This window comes from Tauraco erythrolophus, chromosome 20, assembly GCF_009769465.1.
Source record: "Tauraco erythrolophus isolate bTauEry1 chromosome 20, bTauEry1.pri, whole genome shotgun sequence".
Taxonomy (NCBI): domain Eukaryota; kingdom Metazoa; phylum Chordata; class Aves; order Musophagiformes; family Musophagidae; genus Tauraco; species Tauraco erythrolophus.
Genome location: NC_141484.1, coordinates 13,899,380 through 13,926,067, shown reverse-complemented (window position 1 = coordinate 13,926,067; position 26,688 = coordinate 13,899,380). Strand labels below are relative to the sequence as shown.

At 42.7% G+C, this 26,688-nt stretch overlaps 1 protein-coding gene across 2 annotated transcripts in view; it reads left to right on the top strand.

The window, feature by feature from the left end:
- The window catches only part of GLP2R (glucagon like peptide 2 receptor), a 51,600-nt gene extending 25,804 nt beyond the window's left edge, over window positions 1-25,796 (top strand). For both annotated transcript variants that reach the window (XM_086623987.1, XM_086623986.1), the window contains 6 exons: window positions 5,140-5,200; window positions 6,412-6,481; window positions 14,510-14,598; window positions 16,185-16,323; window positions 23,256-23,297; window positions 25,458-25,796. In XM_086623987.1, the coding sequence (XP_086480113.1) occupies window positions 5,140-5,200; window positions 6,412-6,481; window positions 14,510-14,598; window positions 16,185-16,323; window positions 23,256-23,297; window positions 25,458-25,796 (740 nt within the window). The remainder of the gene's footprint in view (window positions 1-5,139; window positions 5,201-6,411; window positions 6,482-14,509; window positions 14,599-16,184; window positions 16,324-23,255; window positions 23,298-25,457) is intronic.
- Window positions 25,797-26,688: the final 892 nt, after the last annotated feature.

Genomic DNA, 26,688 nt, shown 5'->3' with positions numbered 1-26,688 from the left:
CTGCCCTCTTTCAATTTAAAGCCATTGCCCTTGTCCTATCACTACACGCCCTTGTAAAAAGTCCCTCTCCAGCTTTCCTGTAGGCCCCCTTTCGGTACCGGAAAGCTGCTATAAGATCACCCCGGAGCCTTCTCTTCTCCAGGCTGAACAGCCCCAACTCTCTCAGCCTGTCTTCATAGCAGAGGTGCTCCAGCCCTCGGATCATCTTCGTGGCCTCGTCTGGACACGCTCCAGCAGCTCCATGTCCTTCTGCTGTTGGGGACCCCAGAGCTGAACACAGTATTCGAGGTGGGGTCTCACAAGAGCAGAGCAGAGGGGCAGAATCCCCTCCCTGACCTGCTGGCCACGCTTGTTTTGATACAGCCCAGGACACGGTTGGCTTTCTGGGCTGCCAGCACACATTGCCGGCTCATGTTGAGCTTCTCATCCACCAGCACTCCCAAGTCCTTTTCCTCAGGGCTGCTCTCAATCCATTCTCCGCCCAGCCTGTACTTGTACTTGTTCTTCCTTTGTAACAGAGCATCTACACAGCAAAGACATCTAAATGCGAAAGATTTTCTTTTGTATGTTCACCTTCCGAGCTCGCCTTACATATCTAAAGAGTGCTTTAAGTTAGATGACAGTCTGAAACACTGTACAATTCAGGTCTTATATTTCAGACATTTATCATGGAATAAAGACAAAGTAAAGTTAGTTACAAGCATTTGAACAATTTTGTGTAAATTTTGTTGTGTAATCTGATACTTATGTTTGTTGTTTCCTCTAAGAGCATAATTCTGTATATTATCAGGACAAAAGAGAAACCCAAGGTTTCCCAATTCCCAATAATCATATAAAATCTACCTGTGCAACTTGCAGGTCTTTGTAGGTTTTAAATGAAGATTAAAAAATGTACTCCTAGACAATACCTAGGTTTGTTGCAAGAGTTATTAATTCAAATCCAGTGGCCTGAGTTAAGGAGGAGAATAGGATGGATGGCCATGGGATCTTATGACTGTAAAATTTTTCTCAGTGTGTGTTTTTACAAGCTGATTCATTATCATCACAGCTATGTCTATTGAACTGTATTGTCAAACGTAAAACTTTGTATCCAGGACTATGGGAGTATAGTGGATAGTCCACTTGAAAAAAAAGAAAAGTGATTTTTAGAAGGACGTAATTGTGGTGTCTGATTAAGTAGCTGTAAATAAATTATTCCATATTTGCTGTGCTGTACTGCTTGCTGAAATGATCTACAAAGAATAAAGAGGTACAATTTTAAAGAGATGTTTATCTTCAAACATAAATAGCTGAAGCAAATGGCAGCTAAGATTAATATTATAATTTTTCCAATTGCAATACTACAACATTTACATGTTTAAAGGAAATGTTCAGTTATTGTTATCAAGGCTATGGCAAACTCCCTCTCAGTTTGACAGTAATTCATGTCATTCAGTTTTAGCTGTCTAAAAGTTGTACTAGGCTCTCTCTGTAACAATCAAAGGGAATGAAGACACTTCACTTTATTTCCCTTTGACATCTACCATACCTCTTGAATTTTGAAATGACAATTGGATAGCATCTAAAAAAAATAGCCTACAGGAAAAATTCTTAGAATTAAGTGAATTTCAGATAAGGCCATTTTTCATGCTTTTGTAATATGACTGTATCTATTTATTAAAAAAGAACCATTGCTGTAGAAAAGCATCAATGCTTAAAAACAAAATCCAAAACAGTACTTCATCATCTAAAATACCACACAGGGGGAAACCTGAGCAAAAAAGTTTCAAAAGCATTATATAAAACCCTATTGAAGTACATGAGATAACTTAATTTAAGGCAAAACTATCTAGTATGAAAGAATAAACATCCAGTAAAGAAACCAGAAATCAGTGTGTGGCCAGGAGGAGTAGGGCAGTGATTGTCCCCTGTACTCAGCACTGGTGAGGCCGCATTGCGAACACTGATCAGTTTTCAGCCTCTCACTACAAGACAGACATTGAGTTGCTGGAGCGTGTCCAGAGAAGGGTCACGAAGCTGGTGAAGGGTCTGGAGCACAAGTCTGATGAGGAACGGCTGAGGGAACTCAGGGTTGTTCAGCCTGGAGAAAAGAAGTCTGAGGGGAGACCTTCTTGCTCTCCACAACTACCTGGAAGGAGGTTGTAGCGAAGTGGGGTTCAGTCTCTTTTCCCAAGTAACAAGCCATAGGACAAGACAAAACAATCTCACCAGGAGAGGTTTAGATTGGATATTAGGAAAAATTTCTTCACTGAAAGGGTTGTCAAACATTGCAATAGGCTTCCCAGGGAAGTGGTTGAGTCACCATCCCTAGAAGTATTTAAAAGATGTGTAGATGTGGCGCTTAGGGACATGTTTTAGTGGTGGACTTGGTAGTGCTAGGTTTAGGTGATCTGAAGGGTCTTTTCTAACCTAAATGACTCGATGATTCTATGATTCTAACCTTAACTCTCTTCTGTAGAAAGGGTTTGTGTTTACTACTACTGACAAGATTAAAAAATGTTTGACTTTTGTCTCTTAGCATTCGAACCAGGTTTTGAATACGCATGAGGTAGTATCGTATGCATTGTTGTGAAGATGTCAGTACAATAGATGGCTTCACTTTATGCATTATGTAATCTTGTTATCAGAGATCGATAAAAAGCTACTCAGACCCAGTGATTTTGGCAGTGGCACATTTAATTTTGGAATGTTAAATCATTAGTTAGTTACATGTGAATGTAAAACTTGTGCCATTTTTTTTTCCCTTTTGTTCACAATAAAAATACCTATGTTCTTTTCTTCTTGTTTTACAGTTTTAAATCCAAAATAAGATTTTATTTAGCTTTCTGTAACAATAGTAATACTCTAATAGACTGCTCAGCACCTCACACCTCTTAGTTCTTTAAAGACAGTTAAAAACTAGCATATCTCCAGAAGTTAAGAAATTCAGTAGGTTTGGTCTAGACTTATGAGAACCTGAGGAGTTCTGAGGCCCTGATGTTAAATGCAGAGCCTTCACTACTGATCAACACAACAACAATCCAATAACATGGAAAGAGCTGAGAGTACAGAACAAGGATTAAATAGAGGTGTTTGCAATGGGAACATACATGTTTTCAGAAATGTCAGTCAGTGCATACAATGGAAGTGCTGTAACCTTGGGAGAATTTTGTTTCTCATGTTTGAAACAAAAAGGTTGATCTCCTTTTATTTCTTCACTATGAGGATGCTGAAGCACTGGCACAGGTTGCCCAGAGAAGTTGTGGCTGCCCCATCCCTGGCAGTGTTCAAGGCCAGGTTAGATGAGGCTTTGAGCAACCTGGTGTAGTGGAGGGTGTCCCTGCCCATGGCAGGGGGATTGAAGCTAGATTATCCTTAAGTTCTCTTCCAACCCAAACCATTCTATGATGGTTTAAATCAAAACTATCTCGCTGTATACCTTAACCTGACATTCTGGCATCAGATCAGAAAGGAGCTTCAGGAAAAATCATTGCTTTTAAGTGAGGAAGCATGTACAATGGGGAAAGGCATGTTTTATTGCATACTTGGAAAAAACAGTTATTTGTTTCACATCTGAAGCAGAAGTATGGATCTTCAAGTTAAGTTGAAGTTTAACTTCCGGAAGTTAGTGATAAACAATTTGATGGAAATCGTTTTTTAATACCTATGTTGAAGAGATAAGGAAAGCCTAAACAGACTAGTCATTGATCATTTGAAACATGGTACCTTAAAGTCAATAGTAGATACTCAAATGCAGTTCTTCCAGGTTCCAAGGCAGATGTGAAATTCCACACATGAAATCTTTTTTCACCAAATCCACTCATGCATTTAAGCTGAAAAGGAAGTGTACCTATATGACAATATTTTACAGCTCAGATTTGGTGACTAAATCTAGATACATACTGTGACATCTCTGTGGAAGATAATGTTTTTTCAGGACAAATACAAAACAGAAACTGGAATATTTAAATATTGCATTTTGGTACCTGGATAGAAATTTGCAGGTTAAAATTGTCTCAGAAAATTGGTCTTGTCCCAAAACAAGCCTGGTTTCTCAGGGTAAAGGATCTTGATAAAAAGAAGATAAAATACAATTCTTATGTACTGCACTGTATTATTCCTTCTCTGCACAGTCAATGAGGAATCCCACGTATTCTGGAACAACTTCCTTATGTTTACAAGGAAATCAAGTAGTTAGTCTGAAAAAACTAAAACTTTCCTGATTATCTAACTATGAAGTCAAGCTCCATAAGACTAAACCAGAAATCTTTATTTTTTCATCCTCATTGTTGCAACAATGCCATCTCCCACCCAAGTGAGACCTTTTCTAACTCTTTCCCCACTTTACCCACTCAATGGTCTATTATCTCTGAGTGTTTTGCTTCTGACCTTCTCTGTATTGCCACACTCCAGCTCTCCCCATGACCTTAACTAGTGTCCCAGAATGCCGAATAGATACTGTTCTGGCCCCAGTGACCCACACCTCCTTTCCTTCCTGCCACATCCACCTGAAAATCTTCTGTGTGTTATGAGAATCCAGTCAAACACCCGCCTTTCATAGCTCACATGCCTTGTGGTTGTGATTGAAGCTTGTGCCTGCATGTTTGTAGATCACTGGAATAGTGTAGTAATTTAGTCTTTTTTTTCAGTCTGCAGTCTATCATCTCTGGGGTCAGAGGGCAATAATAGGGGAATGGGGACCAAGGATTATCTTTAAGGGGTCCAGGAAAGGTAAGTCAGGAAAACAAGCCTTTGTCAGTTGTTTTAAGTTACCTAGACATTCTTCCATGCCTCCCATGAAAACTCTTTAAGGTTCAACAAATAGAAATGTTAATGATTGGTGCCTTAAGTAGTCTGCAAAGTCTCAAATGCTGATTCCTTTGAACTCTCAGAGTCAGGAATTTAGAAGATTTGGAAAGGTCAGTAGTGTGTGTGTGTCTATATATGTATGTATCAGTCTTAAAATGCAAAAGATTCGACTATACAATGAAATTCCATTTTGTAGAACTTGAAATACAAATGAGGAAAGCCAGGATTGGGTTGATTTTTGTACAGTTCTAAATAGGAAACTGAAAATCATATGTCTTTGCATCACGCACTACTGTGTTTTGTATGAACCATTCTGCAAGCTTGGCTGTAACTGACTCCTTCTCTTTTCAGTTGTTCCTATCCTGTTCGTGGGCCCTTGGGGAATAAGCAGATCAAAACTGGAGAACACAGGGTAGGTTACTAAACAAAATCTACCTTAGAATATTGGTTTTCAGTTTGCTTAATTTTTCTGCAAACCCTTGACAATACTTGGCACAAGAATTGACTACTATATTAAGAATATACAGCACCTGTTACATTTTCTACGTTCATTTTAGTACTTTTACAGTAAAGTACTTCTGTGAATTCTCAGATTTACTTATGCATAAATCAAGAAGTAGAATGAACGTTCACTGTTCCTGAAATGAAAGCTGTTGTATCCAACATTCATCCACTTACATGAAGCAAATTGTCAGCACAAACATCTTTATGCAGATCATCTTGTTAGTAAGAAAAGGAGACCAGTGCTTTCTTTGGAGAGCATCTACTCTTTATTTAGTATTCACTGCCATTTTGTAAAAAATCATTGATTATGGAGGATAATGACAAAAACTGATATTCATTAAAAGCTGATATAAAATGAATGTGTTCAGTATTAGGTGAATTAATCAGTAAGAGTAACTTGCCCTTGTAAGTAGTTTTCCAGTCTTCTGGTCTTCAATGATGCTGTTAATGGCATCACATAGACTTTGGGGTTCATGTATGATTTCTTTTGTTCCCCTTTTTTATTCATGGTTCCTGGAGAGTTTTGTTTGGAGCAGCAGTATTAAGCAACAACATCAGGAACCTACTCACAATTACGGTCTCTTAGAGTTACATGTTATATAGACTGTAGATGACAAACCAAGATCCCATGGAATTTCAGGCTAATTAGCAAGAAGGAACATGTACATATGACAAATTAGAAGATTAGAGCAGGAGAAAAGGAGATAGCTTCAAGGAAACAGTATGCAAACTTTTTAGCAGGTCAAGAGCCATGGTCGCAATTAATAGTTTACCCATTTCCAGTTTCCAGTTTCAGACAGACAAATTTGGGTAGGATGAATTTCATTATGAAGGTTTCGTGCCGTGTACAGTTGTGTGGATCCAAAGACTGTGTTTGCCAGATAGTTCTAAAGTTTGCAGTCTAGGGAAGCTTCTCTCAACATTCTGGTGGAAAGACATTCAGAATAAATAAAATTACAGTTGTTGGTGAGACTTTTAGTTTTATTTCATTTCTCCTGAGTGCCACATGAAAAAGTTGAACTTTGTCAACTTCATTTTGAAGTATATACATAGGTTATGTAAGTTTTCTAATTTTTTTTCTATAAGAATAATGTAGCTACACTTCAAATTATTCTTCAGATGCTGGGGAACAAACGAGCACATGGGAATCTGGTGGATCATCCGAGGACCAATGTTGTTTTCTGTTGCAGTAAGAATTATTTCATCTGTTCCTAATATCATGCACAATTGTAATTGTCTTTTATGACTCTTCCTCCAAGTACTATCCAATCCTTCGTTTAGAAAAGATGAGACAGAAAAAAGTGTAAATGAAGCTTCTTACTGTGAGTGGATGGGCATGATTCCCTTTCTCTCTGTCTACAAACAAGATTGTAGTGTTGTCTTCTTAAAACACGGCTGTTTATCCATACAGTGAATTCTGCACAGCTCCATCTATATCAAAGACGAAGCTTTTTGCTTCCAATATTTTTCACTTCTCATCTTTTTGAAGGCTTTTACTTCTCATATTTTTACTCTCACTTTCTCAGTGAGCAGGTTACTTGGGATAGTGCTAGCATATGGTGAGCAGTACTAGAAAGCTCCAAGTCCTCTATAGAGGAAGATCTTATGATATAAGGATGCAGAGAAGTAGCAACAGAAGTACTGATGGTCATGGGAAGAAAGCCTACACCTAATGACAGAAAACAAAGCATAGCATGACAAGACAGAGTCATGGATTTTTTTTCTGACACAAACACAAAAAGCTGTACACCTGAAATGCAGTGATAGTGAAGAGAAAGAAACAGCATGATCAAAACAACTCATGAACGCACAAGTATGAACACAGAATTTTGATAGGTGGGACCGTGATATGTGTCCAGAATACCTTATATTATCACTTAGTCAGCAAAACATAAAGGGATTAGAGAAATAAGTGATGAGGTTAGCTAGACAGAGAGCAAATGTTGTTGAGAAGAGATGTACTTTAGTCATGCAAATGTGTACGAGGAGTAAAAGAAGGACTACCCAAAGTGTAATATTGAGGAACCGATGCATTCAATGAATCAATTGGGAAGGAGGGCCTTGGTTTCTGTCCCACTGGAGGAAGATGTGCAAATAAAAACTTTAGAGAAGAAATCATGGGCTTTGTTTTGTGCTGCTGAGTGAGAGACAACCATGTGAGAGAGAAAGTGAGCCTAGTTGGAACTAAGCTGTGAAACAGAGAAACACACTTAGTAGCCGTCAAAAAAAGTAAATATTAATTTATAAAATAAATAAATAAATATTATTATATTTTATTATAAATAAATATCAATTCTTTGCATTTGTGAAAACAAAAAAATTGTAGTAAAAGAAGTCAAATTATAAAAGTTAGGAAAGACAAGAAGTAGAATCATCCATTTAAAGGTAAACCATTCCTTCTTGTGCGTTATCTATAGGTCCTCTAACTTGTCCAAAGACATACCCGCAAGATCAACTATTGGTGCAGGATAAAACAAGAAAGCACAGTCTGCAAGACATGCGCTTTAGTAACAGAGATGTGTGAATGACAACAGGGCACTTCATGAGGAAAAAAGATGATTCTGAGCTTAAGGTAGTTCAATGCTGCCCCAGAAAATTATTTTCCAACTCTGTCTCTGTCCACAAGTTCATACACAATGCTAGGCAGGACAGCAGAACTGACTACTAACTTCTGGTTTTTGCTTTCTAAAGGTCCAGACAGGCCATGGGGTAAAGTTTGAGAACTTCCAGTTGCAGCTAAAGTAACAAGTATGATACTCTCAGTAACATAATGTTGATGCAAATTGCTCTGCAAAACCAAACCAAAGCGCCTCTGACTGGTGAGATCTTACACTTTGGACCCCCATTTATGCTTTAGTTGTCTTTTTTTTTTTTTTAAAGGGAATAATATACACTTATCAGTGGGATATTCGGATCAGTCACCAAAGGGAGCTGCTCTGGAGCTGGCCTGACCCGCTGCAGAGCAGCAGATATTGGCACACAGGGGCTTTTCCCAAAAAAGCCAAGGAATGCCAGGGGAGTGAAGATACGCCCCCAGGAGCCGGCATCTCTCTCAGGAGATGCTGATGTGGCCTGGGTGTTGCCAGAGCAACGGCTGTCCCTCCCACCCCTACAAAAACCAGCCTGGGGAGCACTACCGACCGGGAGCGCAGAGAACAGGGCACGACGTGGCAGCTTGCACGGCGGTTCACGAGGAACGGCACGGGAGAAGGGCGCAGTCACCCTGCCCGCTCAGGGGTGAGTTTAGCTGTGGCCATCACCCTCTTGGAAGGAGCTCAGCGATGGCAACCACCCGGCGGGAGGCTGAGTCCTCTGCACTCGGTAGGAGGGACGTGGCAGCGCAGACGGAGCTCCCACAGAAAGACGTGGCTGTCCAGGTCTCGGGCTGCGGCGAGTGCCTGAGCCATTCCCTGGGAAGGGACGGCAGTGGTGGAAACCGCTGTCTGAGGTGTGAGCAGGTGGATGATCTGCTCAGCATGGTCACAGAGCTGTGAAAGTGGAAAGGTTAAGGACCATTAGGGAGTCTGAGAAAGAGAGAGACTGGTGGTGTCAGGCACTGCCCGACCTGAAGCAACAACAGGAAGAGCCAAAAAAAGAACCCCAAGACAAAGGGGATTCTGTATCCTGACCCCATCAGGCAGAAGGCAGTAGCTTAAAGAGAAGCCAAGAATGGGAGCAAGTCCGTGCTTAGAGCAGCAGGTGACCCCCCTCCTTGCCCACTTCGCCTCCCCAGGTGCCTCTGCACAACACGTATAATGCTCTGGACATGGAAGGCCCATCGATGGATGATGAGGCTGATGGTCCATCTGCACTGGAGGTGTTGCCAGGGTCAGAAAGGACAACCCCCCGTATCACAACCACCTCCTCAATGAAAGACAGGTAGTAGTTACAGGCAACTCCCATTTAAGGGGAACAGAAGGACCGATATGCTGGGCAGACCCTCCTCTCAGGGAAGTCTGCTGCCTCCCTGGAGCCCGGGTTAAGGACATCGCTAGGAAACTTCCCAGCCTGATACGGCCCTCAGGCTACTACCCATTATTGCTCTTCCACGTGGGTGGTGATGAAGCTGAAAGACGAAGTCCAAGGGCAATCAAGAAAGACTTCAGGGCCCTGGGACAGCTGGTAAGAGGATCTGGGGCACAGGTTATCTTTTCTTCCATCCTTCCAGTTGCGAGCAGTGACACTGGAAGAAGAAGATGCATCCAATCAATACATGGCTCCACAGCTGGTGTCATCGCCACAATTTTGGCTTTTTTGACAATGGGACGGGCCACACAGCACCAGGCTTGCTGGCGCCAGATGGGATTTGCTTTCTCAAAGGGGAACAAGGGTCTTTGCACAACAGCTAGCAGGGCTCATTGACAGGGCTTTAAACTAGATTTGAAACGGGAGGGGAATAATATCAAGCTTGACAAAGATATGCTGCAAGCACCTGAAGAGCAGCAGGAAGGAATTACAGACACTCCAGCCAGGAAGTCAGATTCATCGGGGGCCCAAATTAAATGCCTCTATGCAAACGCACGCAGCATGGGGAATAAAAAACAGGAGTTAGAAGTGTGTGCTCACCTGCAGGAATATGATCTTATTGGCATCACAGAGACATGGTGGGACGAATCCTATGACTGGAGTGTCAGAATGGAAGGATATAGGCTCTTTAGGAATGACAGGCAGAGGAGACAAGGAGGAGGTGTCACCTCTGTGTCAAAGATCAGCTGTAGCATAAGGAGCTCTACCTGAGGATGGATGAGGAGCCAACTGAGAGCTTATTAGTCAGGACTAAAGGGAGGGCAGGGACAGGTGACACTATAGTGGGGATCTGCTATAGGCCACCTGACCAGGAAGACCAAGTGGACGAGGACTTCTACAGACAGATAGGAGCCGCCTCACGTTCACGAGGCCCAGTCCTCACCCCAATACCTGTGGGAGGGACAACACAGCACGGTGCAAGCAACCCAGGAGGTTCCTGGAATGCATGGATGATAACTTCCTTCTCCAAGTGATAGAGGAACCAACGAAGAGAGGTGCTTTGCTGAACCTTGTTCTCACCAACAAGGAGGGGCTGGTGAGGAATGTGACACTCAGGGCAGCCTTGGCTGCAGTGATCATTAAACGGTAGAATTCAAGATCCTTAGGGAGGCAAGGAGGGTGCTCAGCAAGCTCACTACCCTGGATTTCAGGAGAGCACATATCGGCCTCTTCAGGGATCTCCTTGGTAGAGCACCACGAGATGAAGCCCTGGAGGGAAGAGGGGCACAAGAGAGCTGGTTAATATTCAAGGATCACCTCCTCCAGGCTCAGGAGCGGTGCATCCCAACAAAGAAGACGCCAGACAGGAACACCAGGAGGCCTGCATGGATGAACAAGGAGTTCCTGGACCAACTGAAACACAAAAAGGAGGCCTACAGAGGGTGGAAGCAAGGACAGGTATCCTGGGAAGAATACAGAGCGATTGTCCGAGCAATCCGAGATCAGGTTAGGAAAGCTAAAGCCCTGATAGAGTTAAATCTGGCCAGGGACATCAAGGGCAACAAGAAAAACTTTTCTAGGTATGTCAGTGATAAAAAGAGAACTAGGGAGAAAGTGGTCCCTCTCTGTAAGGAAACGGGGGACCTGGCCACCCAGGATATGGAGAAGGCTGAGGTTCTCAACGACTTCTTTGTCTCAGTCTTCACTGGCAAAATCTCCAGCTGCACAGCCCAAGTCACAGCAGGCAAAGGCAGAGACTGGGAGAATGAAGAACCGCCCACTGTAGGAGAAGATCAGGTTTGAGACCATCTAAGGAACCTGAAGGTGCACAAGTCCAAGGGACCTGATGAGGTGCATCCGCGGGTCCTGAGGGAACTGGCAGATGAAGTTGCTCAGCCACTATCCATCATATTTCAGAAGTTGTGGCAGTCTGGCGAAGTTCCCAATGACTGGAAAATGGGAAACATAGCCCCCATCTTTAAAAAGGGGAAAAAAGAAGACCCAGGGAACTACAGGCCAGTCAGTCTCACCTCTGTGCCTGGCAAAATCATGGAGCAGATCCTCCTGGCGACTATGCTAAGGCACGTGGGAAATAAAGGGGTAATGGGTAACAGCCAACATGGTTTCACTAAGGGCAAATCGTGCCTGACTAATTTGGTGGCCTTCTATGATGAAGTTACAGAATTGGTGGATAAAAGAAGAGCAACTGACATCATCTACCTGGACTTGTCCAAAACATTTGACACTGTTCCACATGGCATCCTTGTCTCTAAACTGGAGAGACACGGATTTGACAGATGGACCACTTGGTGGATAAGGAATTGGCTGGATAGTCGCACTCAAAGATTTGTGGTCAATGGTTCGATATCCAAGTGGAGACCAGTGACGAGTGGTGTTCCTCAGGGGTCAGTACTGGGGCCAGTGCTATTTAACGTCTTTGTTGGAGACGTGGACAGTGGGATTGAGTGCACCCTCAGCACATTTGCTGACGACACCAACTGTATGGACACGCTGTAGGGAAAGGATGCCATCCAGAGGGACCTGGACAGGCTGGAGAGGCGGGCCTGTGAGAACCTCATGAAGTTCAACAAGGTCAAGTGCAAGGTCCTGCATGTGGGTCGGGGCAATCCCATGCACAAGTACAGGCTGGGCGGAGAATGGATTGAGAGCAGCCCTGAGGAAAAGGACTTGGGAGTGCTGGTGGATGAGAAGCTCAACATGAGCCAGCAGTGTGCATCGGCAGCCCAGAAAGCCAACCGTATCCTGGACTGCATCCAAAGCAGCGTGGGCAGCAGGTCGAGGGAGGGGATTCTGCCCCTCTGCTCTGCTCTCATGAGACCCAACCTGGAATACTGCCTTCAGCTCTGGAGTCTCCAACACTAGAAGGACATGGAGCTGTTGGAGCGAGTCCAGAGGAGGCCACGGAGATGATCTAAGGGCTGGAGCCCCTCTGCTATGAAGACAGGCTGAGAGAGTTGGGACAGTTCAGCCTGGAGAAGAGAAGGCTCTGGGGTGATCAGCCCAGAGCAGCCTTCCAGTACTTAAAGGGGTCCTACAAGAAAGCTGGAGAGGGACTTTTTACAAGGGTATATGGTAATAAGACAAGGGGCAATGGCTTTAAACTGAAAGAGGGGAGATGTAAATTAGATATAAGGAAAAAAATTTTTACAGTGAGGGTGGTGAGGCACTGGCACAAGTTGCCCAGAGAAGCTGTGGCTGCCCCATCCCTGGAAGTGTTCAAGGCCAGGTTGGATTGGGCCTTGAGCAAACTCATGTAGTGTAGAGTGTCCCTGCCCATGGCAGGTCAGTTGGAACTGGATGATCCACTGGAGCAAGGGACAATGGTGTAAGGGCTCCTGCTCCTTTAAGAGAAGCGGCAGTAACAGAACTGACCTGCACCCCCCCATTCCCTGCCCCCTGCGCTGCTGGGGGGAGGAGGTAGAGCCGGGAAGAAGAGGCAAAGGGGGGGAGTGGTGTTGTTTTTAAGACCTGGCCTTGTTTTCTTGTTACCCTCTCAAGTAACCGTTTTTGTGTGCTTTTCTCTTTGTAGGTAGCTGTTAATAAATAGTTTTGCATTAAGAAAAAAGCCTCTTTTGCCCAGGACCGTGGTTTGTGGGTGCTCCTCTGTTCCTGTCTCGACCCTCAGCTCTTCTATTTTTCTCCTCTCCATTTTACTGGGGTGGGAGAGCTGTGTGGGGTTTAGTTGCCGGATCGGCCTAACCCACGACAGTCTTTTTTGGCGCCCAACGTGGCGCTTCACCCTGTTCCAGTGGATCCCCTACTCACGGCGAAAGCGTGAATCCTGCCCGCTGGGGGGCAAATCCTTACCCCATCGGATTTGCCCCAAGTGCGGGCTTTACCAGCCCTGGGCTTTTAAGGAGCTGTGGCCACTCGCCCTGCCGTGGGCCATCACACAGACTGTAAATGCCTCCGGCGTGGGGCGGCACAGCGACCCGAAACGCGGCTCCGCACGGACTGAGATGCGCAAATGGCCTCGCCCCGTGCCCGGGAGTCACAACAGGCTCCGGCTCGGGCATCTCCTTTAACCAAACCCCTCCCCACCGGCGGGGGCATCCCACGGACTCGAGATGCACCGTGCTCAGGCTCTGGCATCTCTTCTTGATGTGGGTCCTCCATGGGCTGCGAGTGGGTCTCTGCTTGCCCCACCGAGGGCTGTTTGCAAAGGGGCTGCTGGCAAGGGGGGCTCAGCCGCGGCACACGCTGTTCCGTCCCATCTTCACTGACCTCTGATCTGTGCGGCCGTTTCTCTCAGATCTCAGCCCTTTCGGGGTGAACTCGGCCCGGTGGGCGCCCCGGCAGCGGGGCTCTCCCCGAGTTCCCCAAGCGGCTCCGCCGCCGCCATCCTCGACGGGGCGGGCACCGACCCGGCCGGGAGCCGGGAGCAGGGGCCGTGCCCCCCTCCCATCTCCTCGCTCCCGGGCACAGGCACACACCTTTCCGGTTCCTTTGTCCGACGTCAATGGGGCAATTCGCAGAGGCGCCGATTGGCTCAAGCCCCGAGGGGGATGGGAGTCCGGTGTGATGGGCAGCTTCTGCCACCCGGACCTCCCCCCCACTTCAAACCATGACATACCTACACATCAAAAGAAGACAAGAAAAGTAATCCTGAATAATTGTCTATCCTCAAAATGAAGAAGCAAAGTTCTATGTAAAAATGTATTTTTATACTGGAAGATCATGTGTCATAACATATACATAAATCGGACTGAATAAGGCGATACTAAGTTTCTCAACTTCGCATCCTTAATAACTTTTTTGCATAGGGCTTTTGTTTTGTGGAAGTGATAAAATGTCTCGGGCATTTGCCAGCCTCATTAGAAAATAAATATTTGCAGATTGGTCTTGGCCCAGTAAGCACAATTTAATTAACAAAGCAGTGAATTATTCATAAAAGAATATCCAGGGCTTCCTTGTTCGGCTGTCTGTAGACTCTATCTGAAGAATTGCAGTCACTGTAGTTTACCTGTCATGGTCTGATGAAGAGTTGTACGATCTAAACTCTGTTCCAACTGCCTCATTTAGAGAGAGTTGGTACCAGCAGAGTCTGTCACTGCTGCTCTGTGCTCTCTCCTCCAGCTGTGGTGATACCTTGCTTCAGTTCCTCCCTGATCACAACTGCATTCTGGTTATTCGGCGACAGGTTTTACAAATGTTTAATATCAGTTTTACATTTCTTTAATAGCTATATGAGGAGGGTATTGTAAGTAACCCATATGTATTTTCTTTCAAGGTTAACTTTGGCATCTTCTTAAAAATTCTCAGGGTGCTGGTTTCCAAACTAAAAGCTCAGCAGATGAGCTTTCATGACTACAAATACAGGTATGTAATAAATAACAAAGAACTCCCAGCCCTTTTTTCTCTCAACATCAGAAGGTTGCCAGTCTGCCTTTGCAGACCATGCATTCACCTACCACCACCGGACGTAACAGATATTCCGACAATATAAGAAAGCCACCTGGGGAAATAGACTCCACAAACATTTTCTTATCTGAGAAGTAAAGGCAGGTCAGCACCTGTGTGCTGAGAATTATGGGCATTTTCTCAAGGACTTTGCAATGCAGTAAGATGTCTGGTACCCTCACCATACACATGTGGTCTCTATTGCTGTGACATATTTTGTAACTTGAGTGTGACAAAAGGTCCTCAAAAGATAAAGTGTAGATTTGTGGGACATTCCTAAGTAACATTAGCATTTCGGATCTACCTTTTTTTACAGACCAAGACACTGTTGACTCGACAATGTCCCTGGTCTTCTTGTAAACCCAAATGAGAACATTACCCTTAGCCTGTACTCTTGCAGGCCCCAGTAAGGGCTCTCTTGGCCAGAGTCTCATCATGTCTTATGTAAAGTCCTGGAGTTGGCCTTTGCATAAACATCTTCTCACTTTGTGGGAACAGCAAGGACAGGCTGGTCTGCAAGGAGTTAATGAAGTAGTGAAAACTGCACTTAAATCAATGGAAACCTGAGAATTTGTTAACTGCCTTCCAATCCCACTTCTTTCCAGTTCTTAATATCTTTAATTAAAGCATTGTGAATCCCTGTCTGCTACTACAGTCCTGCCTTACTAAGATGAATTATTTTATTGTCTAACAGGACTGGGTAGGGGGAAGGAGGGATGGAAATTTCACTACCAACTTCCTATTAAATTCCAGTATTAAATTTCCAACAGGAGCATATTTCCGTTTCCTTCAACATTCGAGGTCCAAAAGATCTCAGCTATGTTCTCCAAATTGCTACAGGAAGATTGTTGTAATCATAGTCAGAGACAGCACCTGTATTTAACATTGGCTAATGTTTTGCATTATATTCTCTTTTTTACTGCTTTTAATTTTGCTAAACTTTCAAAGATTCAAGCTATTTCTCACATTGCAAGTCTTCCTCAGAACTCACTTTCTTTTGAGACCTCTTCTTTCATCCATGCAAAGATGTTTCCAGACTTGTTAAAGAAGATTCTCTTCCATAAACATTATTCTGGTTGTATTTTTTTAAAAGTAGATGACTGTTGACAGTACCGCAGAAACTTTCTATGCAGCTACACAGTTTTTGGCAGTGGTAGGAAGGTCTAAGAACCCTGTTAACAGGCCACTCATATTTAGCTATGTAAATGTTTTTCCGTTGCCTAGCAGCTTAAGTTTTATGATATTGGCCTTCCTGTTCAATTTCTTGTCCCTAACCTTTCACCTTAAACCCAAAGCCAAGATTCCCTCCTATATAGGCTTTTTCGATAGTGTGCTTCAAAATTCCTATCTGGGAATTTGTCCTCAAAATCACAAAATTACTAATACTATTCTGAAGTCAGAATATTGAAGGAATATTTCTCGAATAATTTCTTTGTAGCTGAATTTTTGATTTTTCCACCAAAGATGTTGAAAAAAATACTATAATCAAACATTTTCTTTTTAAGATTGGCGAGATCTACACTTGTTCTGATTCCGCTCTTGGGCATCCATGAGTTTTTATTTACCTTCATCACTGATGAACAGGTGGAAGGACTTTCAAGACATATAAGACTTTTCATTCAGCTGACAATGAGCTCATTTCATGTAAGTACTCTTTTATAAGTGTTGTTTTTAGAGATCATAGATCAACATGTGCATGTTGCTGACCTATAGATACCACAAATAAACAATATTCTTATTTAATATTATGCTTCAACCTTTAATGTCTCTAAATACACTATTACTGTGACAAGGAAAAAACTTCAAAACCTGCATTTTCAAAAGATCGTAGTCCTAAACACCAAAAAAGGAGTCTGACACATTGAGAAACAATGTGTCTTGTATTGTCTGGTAATGGGTAACAGTTTGTCACAGATCCCTGTTCTGAAAACAGGATTGAAGTTGTCTATTTTAAATGTTTCATGCAACTTAATTCCTAGAAAGCACTGTATGACTTTTTTAAACAAGATTTTCAGGTGATTTGTTGATGTTGGAGTCACACTGAGGAGAAAGTTGGTTCTGGACTCATCTTTTTCAGTGTATAGTACATGTCCAGCATACTTCAAACACACCACAATGACCTTGTTGTTGTGCCCCTGTACAAAGAAAGAACAATCAAGACTCTATACCAGGAGATGCAAGGATCAGCTGCACTTTAGCTTTGGTAGTTGGGGCAGTCAGCTCATGTCTGACATACCACTGACACAGCGGGCCTGTGGGCCAGTCCTTATCTCTTAGGACGTTTTCCAAAAGGAGTTGAACAGAGACTGTGTGGAATTCGGGGCAGTTTCATGAAAGGAAACACAGATCTGAATGCTGTGAGAACAGCGAGCAATGTTAAAACACTTGCTGTGAGGAGAAGCATGTGAAGGATAAGCAGGAGTTGTGTGTTGTTCCAGCCTAGAGGACACACTCTGGGTATGCTTAGCAGACTAATGCCCTCAAGCAAGTGCACTGAAAACATTGTTCTCCTACAAGAACCTTGTCAGGACCATGACTCACTGGAATTGTGTTCTATTTGGTAGTTGTAACAAAGGTACTTCCACGTAAGCCTAGAGAAAAACTTCAAGACATTTTTATGGCAAAACCATGCCTACATACTTCAGGCCTCCATAGTTCACATATAGGCATCAGAGATGACATGTAAGACGCCCTTTTGAAGACCTCAATTTAAGGTTTCTGTCTCTTTCATGGGTTTAAGTATAAATTCAACTAAGCACTTAATGCATCAGAAGTGCAACATAGAAAGCCACTGTGAATTCAGTGCACAGGCACCAGTAAAAAAGTCTACTTTTGCACACTAGACCCCTGATAAGCGCACTCCTCTGGGAAATGGAGACAGCACAGTCCCCAGCCAGGGGATGGTTTAACCTCTTCCAGAGAAGTGCCCAATAAGGCTGAGGCAGCACTGTTGCTCTTGCCCAAAGCAAGCTGTGTAAACCAGCAACCAAAAATGAAAAATGAACTGAGAGGAAGGAGGATGAAAGAAAATTTGAACCTATGGCTTAGTGGTCAGAGCAGCTGTCTGGGAAAGGGACACTTTGAGGCCTCAGTGTCTGCCCCTGAGCGTTGGTATCATTCACATCAAATAACTATAGGTTTAAAAAGGTACAAGAAAATTAAAGCAATCAGAGAAGCAAGGAGAACATCTCAGCACTTGCCTTACTCATCCTTTGCTTCCACTCACAGCCTCGTGAGTCATGGCAGTAGTCAATATTAATCTGCCTTGATTCAAGAGAAGGTGCAGATATGCCTCCACCCAGAGAGGCTGGTAGCTAGGTGACTGCTGTAGGGCATGGCTGTGCCTGTGGTGAAGCACTAGGTATTTCTCATACTTTCAGGTTATTGGGCAAAATTTGTGATGTATGACAACAGCCAGCTTCTTTTTTGAAGAACAGCGCATTGACCCACTGACTATATCTAAATCCTTAACATAGGTGTTTAAATTCATGCAAGGAATAACTGAAGCATTTACATTTTCTGCTTTGTTGTTTTTTTCTTGGTTGCTTTGCATTCCAGCTTCCAGTTACTAGGCTATTGTGAGTCCCAGTCTCAGTGCCCAGTGCCCCATCCTCCATCCCATTCACAATATACAAGAGCTTAGCACATAACTTGACACTTGAGAAAAATTGCACTTGTGTAGGCCTAAGTAGTCTATCTTGGGCATTTAACTCCCCACTGAACATAGTTTCCTAACCCTTAAATGCTTATATTTGCCATGTTCCTACTAGTTAAAGGACTTTTGGTGTTTCCTCCCAGCAACAAAAAGATTACCTCTATATTTTCCTCCCATGGTTCTCAAGATTTAAGCCTGGCAAGGTTAATACCTGTAAACCTGTGTGTCACATCTACTCTTATATCTCTATAGGGAGCTATTTTTCCTCCTGGTAATGATTTCAGCTTGATCAACAGGACAACTCTTCCCATTTTGGTTACAAATAACCATAAAAGGAGGCTCCATAAAGTTCAAGTCCTTATGGGATGCCATTCATAAATTCTATAGTTTCAAGAGAGTTTCTTTTTGACGGAATTGCCATACATCCAGTTCTCTCAGAAGGCACACAATCAGACAGCAATTTAACTTTCCTGAGCAAAGAGCTTTCTTGCTGTCTTCTGAAAGAACAAGGCAGTTCAGGAAGTACCAGCAATTCTTCAAGCAAAAGAATAACAAACAACGTTGTTTCCTGCAATACTCCATTTGAAGTGTCTGTATACAAGCTTTTCTACCCTGCAAAAATCTTAACTATGAGAATATCTGTCTTCATCCAGAGTTTGGGCTCCATTTCCCTAAAGGATGTGTTCGTTCACCATATCTGCAAAGTGACACCATGGCTTCCTATAAGTACATTCACACAAAGTACTGTACTCATGAACAAATTTCTAGAGCTAAGAGAAAACTTGTTAGTGCACTCACGTGGGTGGAACAGATAGATGGCCTAGCATTTGCAGGTGGAAAACAAGTTTGTCACCTATACAGTCAGCACAGCATTTTAGAGATGTTTATGTACTTGGCTCCCCTTCAGTCACCCTGCCTTGGTAGCGTTTAAGTAGGCAGAGACTTGAGGTAGAGTGAAGGAATGAGAGTGTAGCTCTGCGCCCTCCTATCTTGGCTGTATGCATGAAGGTGTGAAGGAGCCATGCCCCAATAAAACAGTCAGTGCTAAATAGTCCAAATTCCACATCAAGCTGTTACTGAAACCAAATTGTGAGTCTTAGATAGTATACACGTGTTTTACTGTAACTATTCAGTCCCCAGTTTGCAAAGGCTGAGAACTGGACACAGCAGTCACTCTGCAGGCACAAAGCACTGCTGCCTGCTTCAACCTGTGCTCTGCAGAATTGTTGAGTAATGACTTTTTTATGTAGTTCTCCTGTTAAACTACCTGCTTAGCAAGGTTGTCCTTTACCCTTATCTTCCTGCCTTGACCTTCTTGGTGAGACAGGACAGCAGTTTCCAGGTCTCCTTTCTTTAATGAGGTACGCAGCAATACCTCTGGCTAGAAGTCCTTACTACTCACTGACTCACTACTTTAATATATGGCTGCCCTCTTCTACAGTTTGAGAAGTCATCAAAGCATTATTGCACTTTTCCCACATTTTATGGTGAACCTTGTTTCTAACCTGTATGTGTGCACCATTGCTCTTGTCACCGAAAATCCATACAGAAACTCTCTAACACAGTTTGCAGTGTTAGAAAGTGGCACTGGTTTATTGCGGCGCCGGGTGATATCTCCTCCTGGCACGTACACCCGGCCCCTGGACAGAAACTCAGTTATACACCACAATCATGCATATTCACAGCATGTTTACATATTCATTGTTATTTTCTTAAACAATTGGTTAATTTTCGCTCTCTTTACATGTAAATTACTTCCCATGCTCAGTTCTCTTCCTCCGCCCCTTTCTTTTGGGTCTGGGCTATGTTTAGTGCAGGTGGCCCATGAGTTGGTGGTCGCCATCTCCCCCGCTGGAATTCCCTTTTCCCCACATCGCTGCTGCGCATGTTCCCAGCTCAGAAAAACATGAGAACAAGGTTTATCCATTCTCTGGGATGTTCCCTTCAAGGGCAGACAGCTCTGGATAGAGTCTCCCTTCTAATCACTTCTTCAGTGTGATTGAAGGCAGCTTCAAGGATGGTCATCTTGTTCTGTTCCTTAGGTATGTGCAAAACCACCTACTAAACCCTTCATGAAATTCTTACAAAAGTTTTAACCCCTTCATTGTTGAGTAACACTCTGGCGTATGCATGCATCAGTGCTTTGACACTGTTATTAAGGCTCTAACGAAAAATTTCTGCTACAGCTTGATGGGAAAAATGTCCAACCATGTAGAAAGGAGTTCATGCAGATCCACCACCCTAAGAGGACCTGCTGATATGATGTTGAAATACATGTTCCTCAGCTAAACGTATCCTTATTTGGAGAGGCTGCAATGACTAGATGGTATTTTAAGAAACGCAGAGTCATTTTAAGTGAAAATTTTCTTTACTGGCTTGTACGAAGAGATCTGATGTAGAAGATAGCTTACTCATCCCTGTTAGAAAACACAAAGTTCATTCCTTTCAGAGGAACATGCACATGACAGACTACATGGCATGCTTTAGAAGAAAAACTTCTTTTCAAAATACCCAAAGATCTTAGACAACGTTTATTGCAGAGTCTCTTTTTTAGATACAGCATTATTTGTGAAGGGATTAGCAAAAAAGCACATAAACTGTACACAATTACATTTGTTTAGTCTGTAAATCTTCTCAGTAGTTTTCAAAAGCAGTTAAACTGTTTTGTTAAAGATAAACAATTACCTCTGGGATCTCATCTGGAGGTTTTAACTCAAACATTTTCAAGGAGCACAAAATTAAATTCTAAGTACTGGTTCTGCAGTAGATATGATGCTTCTTTGCTTTAGAAAGTGGGATGATCTAAAAATCTTGGCTCACTGGTGCATGCAAAATACTAGTTTCTGGTGGATAAAACCCAGTTATTTAGTGAGCAATTTATCATGCTGCCATTGTCAATAGAACTGAAAAACAATTGTGCATCTATCCTTTCCTATTGGTTATTGTGCTAATGAACATTTAGTCTGAATTTCTGATTCTTCTTTTTCCCTCAAACTGATCATTTTAAAAACGTATGCCTTAGAAGTTGTGGCATACAGGAAAGTTTCCTAAGTATGAAGTTCTATGTATTGTGAAAAAAAAAAAAAAAAAAGGAATATGAGGAAGCACTAAACAAATCCGGATATAAAATGAACATCAAATATCAATAATCAAATTAATTTTCAACCTTCTGCTATGATTTTACAGTGTTTCTGCCTGTCACTGCATGTTCTGATCTTGCAGCAAACTAAATTCACATAGGGATTTACAAACTTAAATTCAACACAGAGCTGCCACTAGTATTCACAAAGTCCTCTCCTAATCTGGTGAGTTTTTGCCTTTCTCGCAGGGGGTATCATCAGGCTTAGCAGTCACGGGACTTAGCAGCACCGTGTAGTTTAGATCCTATTTCTGCTTGTGGTGTCTGTGAGGCCAAAACCAGAGCTTGTGCTCAGAACACAAAAACACCCAGTAAAAACATTTTCATGGACTTTCTACCCCAAAAAAGAGAACTATCTACAGGTGCAGAAGGAGTTCTGCATAAGAAGCTGATTTTAAGCTACTAAATTTGTATTTATCCATCTCCAAGGTTTCTCAGTCTTTTATAACTACTATTCTAAAATTTATCCCCATAGTAAAATATCATCTGTTATGAACTCTAATGACCATAGTATTTTGTGATTTTTTTTTTGCATATTTCTGTGAAATAATTTAGATGCAGAGGATAATTTAAAAGTTACCTTGATACATGACAAATTACCTATATCTTGCTATCACAACCCAGGTGAAGCATGAAATATAGTAGAGATAAAATACATGGAAAAAAAAATTGTGATTGTTGTTCCTCCTGCCCTGATTTCCACTGGTGTGGCAGATAAACTGTTCTTTTTCACACTTACTGCTCATATGCTTAAGGAATTAATAGATCCAAAGCTTTCAGGATCACTAGGAAATTAACAGTAGGCTCAAAATGTTATTGGTTAATGCTAGATATAATAAAAATATCGATGTTGCTGTGTATGTGAATTTCTTTTTAAGCATTGGTCTGAGAAAAACAAACATTTCTGGAAAAGTATGAGTGTGAAAACAATTGAATGATCGCAGCTGTATATTATATGGTTATGACACCTTCATACTTGTGATATGAACATTGCCTTGGGACTGATAGTCAACAGGATTTATTCTCTTCATCAGAACTTGTGTCATAGATGTGTTTAGACGTACCAAAAGAAGTGCATTTCCTGAAGCAATGGTAATACATCTCCTTGTTTGTTTCAGATTGTTAGGCTGAGATGCATGCATGTAAGATGTTTTGCTCTGAGATCAAAGGCAGACAGAGAAGAGTTAAATGGAAAAATAATTTTGAAGTTGGTTTAAAACAAGTTTTATCTCTATGATTTAATTATTTTTCAAAACATGTTTATTTAAATCAACTTCAAAGGAAACATGGCAATTCAAAATAGCCATAACTAGCACTGATCACTTAATATATCACTAATTTTTAAAAATCATCCAAATGAGATCCCTCTCAGTAGTCTCATTCACAGATTCAAACAAGCACAGATAATATGAGACTCTAAGCTGCGTTATTTTATTTTAACATGTTTAAATATAGCCATAATCACAGTATAACAGCAGTAGTTTGAAAAAAAAAATGTGGTAGCAAAGTGAAAAAAACGTGGAATATCAAGCGGGATCTATAGTCTCTGTTCTTCAGCATCTGCACAAAAATACCCGCAAATGTGCCCTACATTTGCTAATGCACCATATAAAAACAAGTACATGGGTACTTCAATAACAAGTAAATACAGGCAACTAGTTTCCTTTTTGAAAATTAAGAAACGTTGTTTATACTGTGGCTTTAACGCTAATGTCATCTTCAAACTAAAACTTCAGGTATTTCCTGTATACTCTAACTTTTTCCTCTTACTTTCTTTTACAGGGTTTTTTTGTAGCAGTTTTATACTGCTTTGCTAATGGAGAGGTAAGAGAACGTTATGAGAAAAGTTTTTAGTTGATTAATGAAGTACACTAATGACACAAGAAGGATGAACACACTGACTAGCTCTGCTTATTCGAGAGCATGCATTCTTTTGAACTGGTAGAGTTGCTTTATGTAAACACAGCAACAAGACCTCTCACAGGTTTGGGATTCAAATGCAAAGTATTTCCACTGAAGCTTGAGTGACTATAACACTGTGGAGGTACTGATACCCTGAGGTGTCTGAAATACCAGTGAAGGCTTATGTTCAGCCACCTGAACCCCACTTCTTTAATCACAGACTTCACGTTTGGTCAGGCTAAACCATCTCTCAGTTTACCCCTAAAGTCCATGTGAAGCAACCAAATTTGGAGTGCTTTAGTATCTTGGACAACCACATGTTGAAAAAATAATTTCATGCATGCACTGCTCAGGACATCTCTAAACTTGATGTGAGGAGATTCCTTGTCTGGGACTTGTTTCCTGTTAAGCCTCAAGGGACAGCTGGGGGTGCAATTTGCTCCTTGGCAGGATCTAGGCACATCAGTGATGGCTCTTATGCAAGGAGATGACAGCAGAGAAAACTAACCTCCTGTCCAGTGCAGAATGAAGACTGAATTCAGACCAGGTTGTTCTGGGATTTGTCCAGCTGGGCTTCGAACTGCCCCCAAGGACAGAGGTTCCACCAGCCCTCTGGTCCTCTGTCCCAGTGCTTCACTGTACTCAGGAGGAAACATCTTTACCATATATTGTTAGAACTTGCCCTATTTATGATAACTATCTCTTGTGTCCCTACCAAACACTTCCGTAGAGTGTCTGGCTCCATCTCCTTCATGATCTCCTCATAGGCAGTATTTAGGCCTTCAGCTTGAACCAGCCCCATTGACTCAGCTTCTCGTCATAGGGCAAGCACTCCAGCCCTGACTTCTGCTCATAAGTTCAAGCTTATCAACAGAGTTCTTGTACTGGGCTCCCGAAATTAGATGCAGTATCCAGAGGTAGTCTAGCAGTTACTGAGTAAAGGACAACAATCACTTCTCTTCATCTACTGGCTCTGCTCTTGCCTATACAGCCCAGTGCTTTCATCGCCATCGCAGCTGCCTGCTGCCTTTGCATTATCACACCGACTTGCTACAAGCTACCTCAGAAGATGACGCTATGTAGGCTGTGGAATTAATCTCACTTAATTTTAAATATTTTCCAATTGAATCTCGCTGTCTGTACTTCCCTTATATGTGGTCCGGGTGCAGGCCTTCACTACTTGCAATAAACAGACAGTATCCAGTGTCAGGAGCACTTAAGCGCCTGGCACAGCAAGCTGGCATGGTACACAATACATTGACACAGGTACATGAACTTGGACACCTTCTTAAGGTCACCAGTGAAACAAATGATGTGGGCTTTATACAAAAGGGAGGCTATATGTTCCTAATATTTAACGAGGAAATCTGGAGCAATTTCGAAACTACTTAAATAAAAAAGAAAGCTGGCACTTGTCTGCAATACAGGAGTACCTGTCTAACATTTGTGAAGGGCACAGAACTGCTATCATCTCTCAACAGCAGTTGCTCTTTTGGCCTTCTACCTCCTGGTCCAGCTCAGCTCTCAGGCCAAAAGCCCACTGGTTGGAGCAAGGGCACATCCCGCTCCCCTGCGAGGGCGAGAGCCTGCGCTCCATCTGCAGCACTCGCTCGGGTAGTGCAGGCAGCAGAGCACCCAGTGCTGAGGAGATGAGGCAGACTGCCAGATAAAAAGCTTTAACAAAACAAACCAGATGTGCAAGCACAACACTCCAGCAAAGCTGCGTGGTTCTCATTTCCACAGCCCTCGGGCTTTCCTCCTGCGCACTTCGTCAGGCTGCAAACATGAAAGTCACTCGAGCTCTCCCGCAGACACACGTTGAGATCGCGATGTATCAGAGACCCAGGGGCTGGGAAAAACTCTCCTAAGTTAGGGTGAGGAAGGCAGACTCTTAAGATCGACTTAGCAAACAAGTCTGTTTCCACCCTACAAGGACCTCGCCAGGTGTGAGGTGCACCCCAAAGGGGCAGGGAGCTCAACACTTCCACAGTCCCTCTAATTTCACAACTAGCGTTTGGGTTAGTGGGCTGCAGGGTGGTCACAAGACATCACTGTGGACAGACTGTCTTCTTCTCCTTGCAGGTGAAAGCAGAGCTCCAGAAGCAGTGGTCCCGTTTCCTGCTGGCAGATCCTTTTGGCTGTAAACTCTGCTTTCTTGGGGAAAACATAAAATACCTCAGGAAATGTTCACAGAAACGAAAAAAACAGCACCTTGGCAGTAAACACCACTTGTGCCTGGAGGCAAGAGAGTCCTGGGGCATGCAGTTCCAGCAAGTGCTAGTGAAGCAGAGAACAGATGGCAGCCCAGAGCCAGGCTGTGCTCTCCCACCTCGTTCACGGGCAAGCATGTCGGACAGCAGTGAAGGAGAAGTCACCACTGGAGAGACAACCGAGGAAGTCTTAGAAGAAAGCGAGATTTAGAAAGCTGTTCACTAGGACAACGCCTTCCAACAGCCGCAGTATTTTGAAAGATATTCTCTCACCTCCTTACTATACAGATCTCTGGGAGGTGCAATGCAAGGAGGAAGCAGTTAATATCCCAATTGTCCCAGTTTTCTTAATCTGAGAAAAATGTTCATCTGGTTGTTACCAATCTGTGTGGCTGGGGTAGAAAAGCTTCGTGGATCAAAAAATGCTTTGAGTTGACCAGTCTGGTAGAAAACTGATGCTGAAAGAGATATACACAGGGAAGCAGGATGTACTCTGGAAATGAGTAGACTCTGGACACACATGTTGTGTCCCAGCAGCTTCATCCATTCTTGACTGCCATGCTACTCACATAATAGAGAAGTTGTTTGCTTTTCTCTTTCGTGGGTATGTCTCATAAATAGAGATATGAGTGTAGAAGACTTCTGTCTGCAGAGTGAAACCATCCCCCATCTCAAAAAAACAGTTTCAGGCCAAATCAAATGTTTATTTTTAAATAAAATGAAAGAAAGAAAGAAAGAAAGAAAGAAAGAAAGAAAGAAAGAAAGAAAGAAAGAAAGAAAGAAAGAAAAAGAAAGAAACATTTGCTTGCATTTTTGAGCATCTTCACTCAAAGTTTAGTGCTGGAAATGTCATTATGAAACAAAAGACCAGAATATTTTCTTCGGAAAGTGCCCAAATGAAATGTTTTGATACAATTTTTGTTTGCTTATTTTTGTTTTCATTATTTTTTTGACACAAGTCACACATTTTAAAGCATATTGAGGTTTGCCCTACCTGTGGCCCAAATGACAAAATTGATTGGTGATAAGTGCTGCTTCTACTTTCCTCCCAGAGGACCTGAAATGGATAATGACATGAGATTGTGACAGCAGCTAAAGAATCT